Here is a 13116-nt window from a genome sequence, read left to right on the forward strand (position 1 = left end):
CAACTAAAGAACCCCAGAATACGTTCTGATAGCACCAAATAATAAGTGAACAGAATCTTATTCTATCACTGTATAAACACAAAGTTGAGCGGTGCTCGGTACTGAAAACAGGATCTATTATTGTTTTGCACAAGCCCTGTATGCTTTTTTTTTTTATTACGTGACACATTTAAATGCTACCAAGAGAGATACAAAGTTCCACCAGAAGAACAACTTACAGAAGTAAAACAAGAAGCCATGAGAGGAACTTGAAGCAATGTAGCAATTTTATTTATAAATGTGGATTGTTTCAGGATGTTTCATCAACAGAATGTACTGTAAGCCCGATTTTAAATGCTTGGTGGTCCTCCGGTTATTTTCATCATCTTTATTTTTCAGCATCTCAGATTATGAAAGAATTCATCATGGAAAAACTGAGATCAGTGTGACTTTGAATTCTTAGATATTGTATGGCTCATAACAGAAGTTTTTAAAAAGCCAAAATACTAAATTGAAGTCAAAAGTTTTAAAAAGGATATTAAAAAATACTCAAGTCAAATGCTTATTTGTTTTTATGCTTTAAGCCAGATGCCGACCACGTGACTTTACAATCTAATACACTGTTTTCATCATAACATGCATGACAATATTCAGGGGCTATCATTCAATTCTTTGCATCAAAAATGTATAAAGTCTTCCAGTCTGTTTTTTAGGACTCAAGACCAGAATCGAGCCAAGGGGCAGTGTGATCAAAGAGCATGTAAAGGGATTGGCCCGACAACAGCGGCTAATGCAGGCATAATTGACTGTGTTTTCGGCATTCTGTGAACAGATTTGGATAGGGACTGAGATTCATTACCCAACAACAAATGAACTTTTCTTCAGTCCAAAAAAGCTACTGTGCACGCTCTGATCTTGGACAACAGTGTGCTGGTCAGTGTTAAGTCTAATTACAAAAAACACAATGCCTTGATCTTTTTCATCTCGCTGTCAGACTAAAAGTTTCTCCTGTACAATGAAGTCAAAGCACATCCCACAATCGCATGCTGGACTCCTTGTTATTTTGGATTTAATCCAGTGATTTGAATTCCAAGAACAGTATTTTTAATATGACTTTTTATTTTATTTTAGTGTCTTTAGTGTATACATACACTACCAGTCAAAAGTTTTTGAACAGTAAGATTTTTTATGTTTTTTAAAGAATTCTCTTCTGCTCACCAAGCCTGCATTTATTTGATCCAAAATACAGCAAAAGCAGTAATATTGTGAAATATTTAAAATAACTGCTTTCTATTTGAATATATTTTAAAATATAATTTATGCCTGTGATCAAAGATAAAATTTCAGCATCATTACTCTAGTCTTCAGTGTCACATGATCCTTCAGAAAGCATTCTAATATGCTGATTTGCTGCTCAAGAAACATTTTATTATTATTATTATTATTATTATCAATATTTAAAACAGTTTTTCAGGATTCTTTGATGAATAGAAAGATCCAAAGATCAGCATTTATCTGAAATAAAAAGCTTTTGTAACATTATACACTATACCATTCAAAAGTTGGAGTCAGTCTAATTTTTTTTAGGGGGCAATATATTTGCTAATATTCAGCAAATCAGAATATTAGAATGATTTCTGAAGGGTCATGTGACTGGAGTAATGATGCTAAAAATTCAGCTTTGAAATCACAGGAATAAATTACATTTTAAAATATATTCAAACTGAAAACAGTTATTTTAAATAGTAAAAATATTTCACAATTTTACTGTTTTGCTGTACTTTGGATCAAATAAATGCGGGTTTGGTGAGCAGAAGAGACTTCTTTAAAAAACATTAAAAATCTTATTGTTCAAAAACTTTTGACTGGTGGTGTATAGATTTTAACTCTAAAATATATATGTAAGAAATGTTTGGACAAAGAGTCTATAAAATTTGTGTCCTGGCCATCTAAATAATTCTCTGAGCTCTCTATATGGAGGTATAACACATACGAAAAGCAGGATTAAAGGCTACATAATATACCTCAATCCCAAAGCAAATGGGGCAAATGTGAAGGGGTGAGCGCACAGTTGGCCCCTGAGACCTCAGGATCCTGGGCAAACAGGCTTCCAGCATGCCCCAGCTAGTCTCGGCAACAAATGACAAGAGCCCCTAAACAATGGTCAACAAGCAGCCAAACAAGACTTAATAAATTCTCATTGCTATTGGATTTCTCTACCTTATTAGATACATAAGTAGAAGACAGACTTAAACTAGATGAGTTTTGTAGCACTGGTTTCACTGACAGTCCTGTTTCATGTTCATTTAAATTGGTGTAATTAAAGAAATGTATATATCAGTGGTGATATTATTATTATTATTATTATTAATCTGTGTTATTAACTCTCACTGCCATATTGTGAAATTTTGGGATGCAAAACTCTGGCAATGTTGTATTTACTATAGGAAGTATTTCCTCTTTCTCAATATATCGACTCTCCAAAGTGAATAATATGAGATTTCAAAACACAGTTGTCTGTTACTTACAAATCATTTGATGTAATGTTTAGTCATTTGTATCGAGGTATAGATTGTGTTACCTCCATAGACTGTATAAAAACAGGGTTACCTCTGTGCTCCGCCTTGTGGTCAGATATGATATCGCACTTGACTATTTAAAGTTCTAGTAAAACTTTCGATAGATGGCGCGCGAAACCTATAAATTAGTTCTCCCACTCGGTCAGTATCCCATCGGAAAATATTCATTGCTCTTGCTAAATTATATTTTCAACAACTAATTACACTAAATAATTTAGATTTTAGTGTTTGTGTTTAAAGTGGTTGCAATTAATGTGGGCCAATTCCTTTTTACTGTTTTTTTTTTTTTCATTTTAATAAAAGTACTGAAGAACTCAAAAAAAAGTAATTTACTTAAATATGCAGACTTATAGTTGAGGGATGTATCTGGTGTTTCTTGTATTTCATTCATTGCATTGCTTCTGCAAACATTTGTTTATAGATGCAATTCTAAAACTTTTTTTTTTTTTGCATTTTTCTAATCCTGTTGCAACGCAGCAACAAACATTAACAAAACTCCAAGTTTAAAAACAGCCCGGCAAAGAAAAAAACATGAGTTCATAGTTCAGCAGCAATAAAAAGCAGCCGCGAAACTTGCTCTCTAAACCCCGCAGCCTTCGAGTTAGTTTAGCAGCGGCACGTGCTCATGGGACGCAGCGCTGCAGTGAGCGGGCGCGCAGACTGACTGGCACGCGGACAGATGTAGCAACACCTCCACCGCGCGCTCTCTGCCTCCTGCACTGCTGGAATGATTGACGCGTAAGATGTTCACCCAGCCAATAAGACGAGACTCCGCTTAATTTGCATAAAAAGGCCAGCTTCCCATTGGTTTCCTGCGTGCTGCTTCGAACCGCCTCGCGTGCCTATACAGCTGTTTTCTTCTTTGAAGCGCAACCAGATCCTCAAAGTTTTTTCGGTTTTATTTTCTTTCTAAAAGGACTGGGTCCTCGTATTTCTTATAGGCTATAATATGAACGTATTCTCACGCGCAGTTAAACAAATACATATAAAATGCTGACACTGTCAACTTTTATTTGTCATATACACAATGTTACACGGTGCTACAAAGTCGGTGGGATGTTTTGACTAATGCGTTTTATAGAGAACAAAAAAGAAAAATATACAGAAAATTAATAAGAGTTAAATTTTTAAAGAAGAAGAATCATGCATATAGCCAAGTCCCTAAATAGTAGGCTATAAAAAGTGCAAGATTGCAAGAGTCACTGTGCAAGTATGTCCAATGCAACTTTCCAACAAAATCCAGAGCAATTAAATATAATCTTAATGATAGTTCGCAAGATAATATGCATGTAATACCCTACTGTTAATGCGAGTGAAATGATAGTAATTCGATGAAAACGCATCATGATAAAATACGTTATTTTGTCCCAGTATAAAATGATAGTTTTTGCAATGTTGATAAAATGACATTATTTGTCAGTTGGACCATTCCGACGGTAAGTGTACAGGAATGCTGGTCGCGCAGTGCGTGAATGCAGAAATACGTGATTCGGCTATGAAAAAAACAAAAACGTTGGTGGCAAACAGCAAGAGTATTCCCCCAATTCCCCTTATCACTTCACAGCCAGGCCGACTGCACTCGCCTCTTTGTTGTTTGTCCCTCCAGGGCTGATTGAGCAGCGCGTGACTGACAGCCCGCGGGGGTGTTGTCCAATCAGCAGTCTGCCCGCGCCCAATGGGTGAGTCCGCGCGCCTATTGGCTGAAGCGAGTGTGGGAAAGAATGCAGAGAGGGTTTCACACGAACTGGGAGCATGCGATCTATCTATAAATACCGCTGGCGTGTGGCAGTGGGAGATTCGACTTGCCCTCTGAAGCGCTGCGCCACACACGCTCGTGTCCTCATATGACAGCCTGCAGACTATAAGTCATATAGCTGATAAGAGGGACTCACACTCTCTCTCGTGACCATCCCGAGATCTTGGCTACGCTCCGCATCTAATCCTAACAGCCCGTCTCTGTTTTTAAAAATCCAAACACGGAATATAAACACTTTTCTTGGCTTAAACCGGACCCAGCTTTGGTTTTGATCATGCCAGCCGATAATATGGAGAAGCAGACCGCATCACCTATTGCTGGTGCCCCTGCCAGTGGATCTCATACTCCGGACAAACCAAAGAATGCCAGCGAGCACAGAAAGGTAAATATCATTTAGTGTGTTGGCACTTTTTTGCGTTTGAATTTCGTTTTAGATGAATGTCAGTTGTCATTTCCAACTTTTTTTAAGTAGCGTCTTTATTTTATTAATTAATTATCTTTGCATTTCACCTGCAGTCTTCAAAGCCAATCATGGAGAAACGCCGCAGAGCGAGAATAAACGAGAGCCTCGGACAGCTGAAGACCCTGATTCTTGATGCTCTTAAAAAAGATGTAAGTTGTAGCTACGAATCTGTCTATTCTTTTTACGTGTCAATAATCGAATAACCTTCATTTTTAAAACAAAATGACTAATCGGTGCTTCTCATTTACAGAGCTCCAGACACTCTAAATTGGAGAAAGCTGATATTCTTGAGATGACTGTCAAACACCTGCGCAATTTGCAGCGTGTTCAGATGACTGGTAAGTTATAAGTCAGATTGATTAAAATGCGTAACTTTAGACATATAATTTAAAAACGCTATTTCATATCCTAAATACACAGTATTAATGAACGTTACCTTTGCTTTGCAGCAGCCCTGTCAGCTGACACAAACGTCCTCAGCAAGTATCGCGCAGGATTCAACGAGTGCATGAACGAGGTGACTCGATTTCTCTCTACTTGCGAGGGAGTGAATACGGAGGTTAGGTCGCGACTTCTCAACCACCTGTCCGGTTGTTTCGGACAGATGATGGCCATGAACTACCCTCAGCCCGCCCCAGCTCAACAGGCACATCTGGCTCAGCCTCTTCACGTGCAGCTTCCTTCAACTTTGCCCATCAACAGCGCCTCAATGTGCCCCAAACTCAGTCCATCAGAAGCTGTCTCACCCAAAGTCTTTGGAGGATTCCAGCTGGTGCCAGCCACCGACGGACAGTTTGCTTTTCTTATCCCCAACCCAGCTTTCGCTTCTGCTACAACCCCGGTCATTCCCTTGTACGCAAACGCAAGTGTCCCAGTGACTGTCAACGCCAGTCCCGTCCAGGCCTGCTCGGCTCCCACGGTGGCATCTCCTGTGCAGGGAATGACCTCCTTCGCGGGCGTTTCACAGGCCGTCAGTCCCGTTGGTGTTAGTGCCGGAGGAGAAAGCAATGAACCGGTGTGGAGACCTTGGTAGACTTGCTCATCCCATGCGAACTTTTAAACCAGTTTTTCACGATGAAGAAAATACGTTCAGTTTCGTTTTAAGGGACTTTGTTGACCTGTTGGTTTATTAGCTGATTCCAATATTTGGATGTTGTTAATGAATATGCTGTTGTTAATTCAACAGCACAACACTTAATGTTTATAAAGTACTTTTTTTAATAAAAGAATTTAGTTTTGTACAAAGTTTGTAAAAGATTGTATTATGCCAAAGCTTTCTTGTCGTTTTTTTCATGATAAGTGTTTTATGTTTGATGCTGAATAAATCAAAATAACGAAATATATCGTGTTTAAGTCCTTTTTTCTATTTAGATCAGCACTTGATGTAAATCTATAATAGCCTACCTATAATTGATAGAGTAATATAAGGCACACATCATTTTTACATCATTACTTACATTATGATTCTTGCTTTACAATTGAAATTGTCAAGTGACAATAGGCCTATAGCCTATACATGAAAATTAAAATAAAAAAGCCTTATTAAACTTTTTTTAACAGAAAGAGAGCAAAGAGTGTTTAAAGGCATAATACTTTTCAATTACATCTGTTCAACTTTTTTAAATTAAAGTCTCAATTAAGTTTTGTGGCTACCGCCTATTGCTCTTAGTTCTACTTCTGGCGGGAAGAGATCACCCTAAAGTGTCACAGGTTGAAATGACAAAGGCAATGAGAGGGGTTTTTTTCTTTTCTTTTGCAAAAAGGTAATTAAACATCTGAAAAGGGTCTCATCCTGTATGCAGCGGGATCTTTAAGAAGTCCTAAACCCCCATTCATTGGTCTGGGAAATACGCTTTGGGTTAATGTCACTAACAGATTGCCTCAGTGAAAAGAGAATGGAAGAATCCTCTCTTCCTTTTGTGTACCAGTCGCTTTACTTGTATTTCTGCACCTGAATAGGGTGTGGGGTGCTTTCGCGCCTCTTTTCTGACTAAACTGATGAGTTACCTCAACATCAAACATCTTTCCTAATTAAAATGTAATATAATTCAAATGTAAATTTTTAAAAATCATATTTCTTTTTACAGGCACCTTGACATGCAGGCCTTTCCCAGGAGAGTAGGCTATAGCTATAACTCCAGCCGAGTCCTTTGTTATGCCTGGATGTAAACGTATCTTCCCTTTGCGCGCGAGCTCCGGAACTGCGAGATGTGTCGTGCGGACTGTCGGCATGGCACTTGCAGTCAGCGGCCCACTTCGTTTTCGGATCAGGTTACTCACCCTCGTGACCGACGACCACAGGGTTTCCCACTTAACAACTCCATCGTGTTTAACTCAGTGCTGAGACCTACGGACTTGGAAAGTTATTTATTAACACCCCAGCAAGCAATAGCCGTCATTTCAACGTCTCGGTTAAGTATAGACCCGATATAGTCCGGCTATGTGTAACCCACTTCTAGCCCAAATAACCTTGAATTTGTTTTCATGTCGTTTTTTGGCAAAATAACTTGCGAAATATATGATATTCCATAATGTAAGCAAAGTCGACAGTGATTACAAGGTGTTTGGTTTCACTTTTTTAAATGTTTATAACATTTTATTTTGTCATTAATTCTTTTGTATTTTTATCATTTTGTATTGTCTTAAGTTGTCCAAGTTGTTAAAAATTTTATTTTTCTTAATAAAAGCTGTATGTATGGATTGCCATTTTGTTGTCTATTAGATGTATATATGTAGTCGTTTAATAGCGGTCTAATTGATGACTAGTCTATTCTTGGGCTATGATTAGACGTCTATTAGATTTTCACTGACAGCCCAAATTTAGCCTCGTTTTAGCCTAGTCGTCTAGGCTATATTTAGACGTCTAATAGACGTCTTTTAAACGCAAAATTGCTTGCTGGTAGTCACTAAGTAAACGTCACTAAGTAATTTAATCAATATTCTATAAATTTTTCTGCTTTATTTTGTGATTTACCTAATTCACTCCAGTTCATCGAGTGTTCATTCATTTCTCCGTTAAGTGGAAAAAAAAAAATCATTTTTAAAATCAGGAAATCAAAAAGGACGCCTAAACAGAAACTGTGATATTTTTAATAGGCCTACATCAATCACAAAAGTCGCGTTTGGCCAGCAGGCCAGCTGAAGCTATACGTATCTCATATAGGCTATCACAAAAATCTTTACGCTGTTTAAATCTAAACACAAAATTAGTGAAAGAATTTTTCACAGGAAAAAAAGTAGACCTCCCTGAAAGTAATTGTACGATTCGTATACTGTTCAAAAGCCCTCGGGACTAATCTAAATCGCACAGAAAAGCTTGTTTTCGCACATGTGCATTGCTGAAACACTAGTTGGCAGTGTGTGGGCTCCGTGGCTTCTCTCTCTGCCTGCGTGTCTGAGTTAATAGTTCAGAGATGCCGTTGTGGTGCTGAGGTCGTGAGAACCGAGCGAACTAGACTGCCTGCGGCCGGGCAGAGCGCCAATCCGTAAATCCCCGCTGGGAGGCCGGGTCGTGCTTTGGCCGCACAGCCTCTCTGGAGGTGAACAGGCGCACACGCGTGGCCGCCAAGATGCGAGTTTTGAGCCAGAGTATAATAATAAAAGAGCCACTGGCCAGATCCAAAACACGGAGACTTTTGAAGCAACCGGGAGAAGGCTACTTCTCATAGATGCAATTGTTTTATACAAAAAGTGTTATTTATAAATCCATAAACTTGTTGACATTATTGCGTTTGAAGCAAAAACATGATTTGGCTGATTTAGCCTATTATTTAGAATAGTCTATTGAGGACATGTTTTCTGTGGGGTTTAGGGCATTTATTTATATTTGTTTTATATAGCCTAAAATATAAATTTTATGTAGGCTAATATTTTATTATTTTATATAATATTTTAAAGTTTGCCTATAGTCAAAACTGTACACACGTGGTACAGAGGCTGTTCTGTAGAGTTGAGAGTTGAAGATTAGCTTCTGACTGTTTATATTAACAGCCATAACAAGCATTCCTCTTGGGTCTCAAGATAAAATATCCCAATCTAAAAGAAATAACAATGAATGAATCCCCCTCTTTTTAATCAGCTTACCCAGAGAGATACGATCAGCTCTTATATTTCAGGTCCCAAACTCAAACTGGACAGTAGGCTATCATTCACCAAAGAAAGGAAAGTGAGCAAAGAGTGTATTCTGAAAGTATCTGAAAGGATGTACTACTACCACAATACAAGTGTTAAAAACATGAGTAACACATTTTATAAAGCAGAAAATGGCTATTTTGATCTGTTCATTTAGAAGAAATTTCTCAAACACCTAACATAGCCTATACTTTAGCATTATGATTCTATGACTAGACTGTACTGGCCAACAAAGTGGTGAATGTAGCGTCCAAATGTAGTGTCCTTTTTGACCACAAGGAGGAACATAACGTCTTGTGTTGTCCTACAGATCTACTCACGTAATTTAATGATTTGAAATAAGGTTTATGTAAGAGATGTTAGGATCATAGAGAACACATTCATTTTTAATCCATGTATTCCATCTAGCCTTTTATGCACATGCATGTGCGTATGTTTTTTCTTCCTTTGCGTTCACAACAAAACAAGCTAACACACATAAGTAACCCTGTCTAAATTTATTCTAGTTCAAAGTCACACTCACGAGGACAAGGGGGAAATGCTCAGCATGCTTGGATATGGACGCTGTGGGAGAAAGGTGGGGGGCAAGAAGCACTGTGCTCCAGAAAAGTACCAGATGAGGCTGGCACTCCTTCTTTCTCCTTCAGCACCTGTTGCCCAAGAAGTCATGAAAGACACAGTCATCAGCAAAATTGTGCTGGAGACCCAGACTTAGATCCTCATCCCAGAACATCTCCACACGTGAATGTCATGAACTCATTTAGGAAGACTTTAAAGTTCACCCAAAAATGAAAATGTGGTTATTATTTAATCACCTTTAATGCCATTCCAATCCTGTATGACTTACTTTCGTTGGTGGAACACAAAAGAAAATATTTTTGAAAAAGTTTTTTGACCGTACAATGAAAACCAATAAAACATTTATGTGTTCTGCAGAGGAAAGAAAGTCATACAGGTTTGGAACAACATGAGGTTTAGTAAAACTTAAAAACATCTCCTGGACCTATATGTCAATCAAGAAATTTTGACAGTTATTCTTCAATTTTATTTTTTTATTTTTTTACAGGGATTATCTGTTCTTCCACTGATATTAATAGCAAGCGGCCCATCTTTCCCTAGTAGCAGGAGTCGTGTGGTGGGGAGGGTGGACACTCGTAGGGACGCACTGCCGGCCCCTATCAGATATCACAGCTCAAGGAGCCGCAAGGTCCTTGTCACTTGTCTGCAGGACATATTTCTGAGTCCAGGTTTTGCTTTTCAGCACAATCTATGGTTTCAAGTCATGGTGTCTTGGCAGTCTTTGAAGCCTTTGCGAATAGTATAGATGCCAATGGAGAAAGTTAAGGACCACCCCCTGACAGTCAGGAGGTCATTCCAAGTATTTATAATCCCATCTCCTTGGTGGCCTTGAAGAAGACCGACTTTAAATTTGGACATGCTTTTTATTTATGTTTTTATGCATCTTGAGGACCATTTATTTATGAGGATCTGACTGGTCAGCTGTTGGGCTATTTTAAGTCAAGTTCTTATATTACAAACAGACTTCAGAGAAGAGAATTTTTTTCAAGATTTTATGTAGTTAATGATTACACACACACACACACACACACACACACACACACACACGCATGCTCCTATAGGCTCCTATATGTGTAGGTTCAGTAATTTCACTTTAATGGCAATGAATAAATGTTTGGAGGTTTGACCTTTAAAACTCCCTCTCCTTGGTCTTTAAATATGACTGAAATGGACTGAATGATCAAATGGAGCACCCTTATGGAAATATAATAATATTTTGTATTTATTCAAATCTGACTAATTTTCAAATTGTTTGTTATAAATATACATCTCAGGAAAATGTTATTGGGTTTCAAATCAAAGTTTTATTTTCTTTTATTTTATTTTATTTATTATTATTATTATTCTTTTATTTTTTTGGTTCTCATGAGGATATATTGCATTGAATACTGTGAAATATTATTACACTTTAAAATACAAGTTTTCTATTTGAATATATTTTATACGGCAAAGCTGAATCCTTTATATAACACTTTAATATTGTTAATTATACAGTGATCATCAAATATATTTTTTTTAATTCGTTGGTAATCGCTGTAAAATTAACTGTATTAAAGTGTCAAATAACTATAATTATTTAATATTTAACATTTAACCATTTCAGGTAAAGGATTTGAAGATATTTATTTCTGAACAAAATGCAGTGTATTTTTTTCAATACCTAAGTACAAAAGACCTTTACTTGTTTGATTTCATGTTTTGAGTAGATCCTTTGACATTATTTTATTAAAATTTTGGCACAAACCTATACATAACTCTAATTTCTTATTACTGTGGATGACAAGTGGTTAAATGAAAAGTCAAACAGAGGGCATGATCTGTGGGTTCTCGCAATGAGTGCACTGAAGGCTTGCATGTCTGTAGGATGCAGTTCTGAGGTAGTGAAATCAGTCCTCTCAGCATGGCATTTCCCGTGCTTGCTGAACTCAGTAATACATTAGGGCAAACTCTTTATTGCAGTTGAGTTTCAGGAAGCCTAGTGAGTCATGTTCACATTAGGTGTTTACGTACCGAATGGTAACCATGGGGTCCATTTTTTTATTTGCTTATTTGTCCCAGTTGTGCTTTTTGCAATGAATGGAGTTTTAGTTTCAGCTCATTTTTAACTGAACTTTGTTGATGATTGGGATGTTGCCATACATTTTCACATCCTCTTAATATTTGAGAAAAAAGCAGTTCTCGTGTTTTTTCCAGGCTGGTAACGTGTCCGTAAGGGTCACAGTGAGGGCACAGTTAGTGGGAGTGGGAAATCTGCCCCCTGCATGGGTGGTGAATCAGCCGCTGTCTCACCACAAGCCCAGACATGCCCTAGATAGACACCTGAGAGTAACTGCTCACTGCTCTGACTCATGTCAACCCTTTCAAACCATCTGTGAGAATGTGTGTGTGTGGTGTGTGCTCATGTCAAACACAGGATCTTCACTGCCCTTTTAATGCACAGCCAAGAATCAAAACAACAAAAGGCAGAACAATACGTTAACACAAATGGCATAGTACGTTTCCTGTTGGGTGGTTTGATGATGACCTGGAAACAAGATAAATACAACATCAGTCTTCTAATGTTTTTTTTTTTTTTTGGTTGTTTGTTTTTTTGTTCCCTATTTAAAAGTCTCCTGCATTTTTAAGGGTTATTTATTTATTTATGGAGATGTGCTTTTATTATTTCTTGGTGAGACATTCATTCATTCATTCGTGGGTTTAAGATATGTAGGATTTTTATTATTTCTCGGTGGGACACATTCATTCATTCATTCATTCATTCATTTATAGGCCTCCTTTTTGGAAAAAATAATCATTCATGCATTCATTCATCCATCCATCCATCCATTCATTCATTCATTCACTCACTCGTGAGTTTAAGATGTCTGGGTTTTTATTATTATTCCTTGGTGTGATACATTCATTCATTAATTCATGCATTGATTTATGGGCCACCTTTTTGGAAAAAGTGATCATTCATCCATTCATTCATTCATGGGTTTAAGATGTGTGGGTTTTTTATTATTTCTTGGTGGGACACCGTCATTCATTCATTCATTCATTCATTCATTTATGGGTCACCTTTTTGGAAAAAGTGATCATTCATCCATTCATTCATTCATGGGTTTAAGACGTGTGGGTTTTTTATTATTTCTTGGTGGGACACCGTCATTCATTCATTCATTCATTCATTCATTTATGGGTCACCTTTTTGGAAAAAGTGATCATTCATCCATTCATTCATTCATGGGTTTAAGACGTGTGGGTTTTTTATTATTTCTTGGTGGGACACCGTCATTCATTCGTTTAAGATGTGTGAGTTTTTTTATTATTTCTTAGTGGGACACCATCATTCATTCATTCATTCATTTATGGGTCACCTTATTGGAAAAAGTAATCATTCTTTCATGAGGTTAAGATGTGTGGGTTTTTTATTATTTCTTGGTGGGACACATTCATTCATTCATTCATTCATTCATTCATTTATGGGCCACCTTTTTGGCAGAAAGTATTTATTCATTCATTCATTTTAAAGTGATGTGTGCATTTATTGATTTGTTTGTTTGCTATTTAAATATTGTTATAAATATTGTTATTTAAATATTGTTATTAAATAAATCAAAATTTTTGGGAGCATTTTGGGATAGATA

At 37.2% G+C, this 13116-nt stretch overlaps 1 protein-coding gene across 1 annotated transcript; it reads left to right on the forward strand.

Moving 5' to 3' along the window:
- Window positions 1–4326: 4326 nt before the first annotated feature.
- Window positions 4327–6116, forward strand: LOC107737700 (transcription factor HES-4-B-like). Its single transcript, XM_016549288.1, has 4 exons — window positions 4327–4696; window positions 4831–4926; window positions 5028–5115; window positions 5227–6116. Exons 1-4 carry the CDS (start codon window positions 4589–4591, stop codon window positions 5808–5810), a joined length of 876 nt encoding a protein of 291 aa, XP_016404774.1. The 5' UTR covers window positions 4327–4588; the 3' UTR covers window positions 5811–6116.
- Window positions 6117–13116: the final 7000 nt, after the last annotated feature.

The sequence above is a fragment of the Sinocyclocheilus rhinocerous genome, unplaced genomic scaffold (assembly GCF_001515625.1).
Source record: "Sinocyclocheilus rhinocerous isolate Xijiao unplaced genomic scaffold, SAMN03320098_v1.1 scaffold72, whole genome shotgun sequence".
NCBI classification, from domain to species: domain Eukaryota; kingdom Metazoa; phylum Chordata; class Actinopteri; order Cypriniformes; family Cyprinidae; genus Sinocyclocheilus; species Sinocyclocheilus rhinocerous.

Coding starts and splice junctions, on each gene's coding strand:
- LOC107737700 (XM_016549288.1), top strand. CDS start 4,589: ATGCCAGCCGATAATATGGAGAAGCAGACCGCATCACCTATTGCTGGT. Junction 4,697..4,830: donor ATGCCAGCGAGCACAGAAAG/GTAAATATCATT, acceptor TTTCACCTGCAG/TCTTCAAAGCCAATCATGGA. Junction 4,927..5,027: donor TTGATGCTCTTAAAAAAGAT/GTAAGTTGTAGC, acceptor TCTCATTTACAG/AGCTCCAGACACTCTAAATT.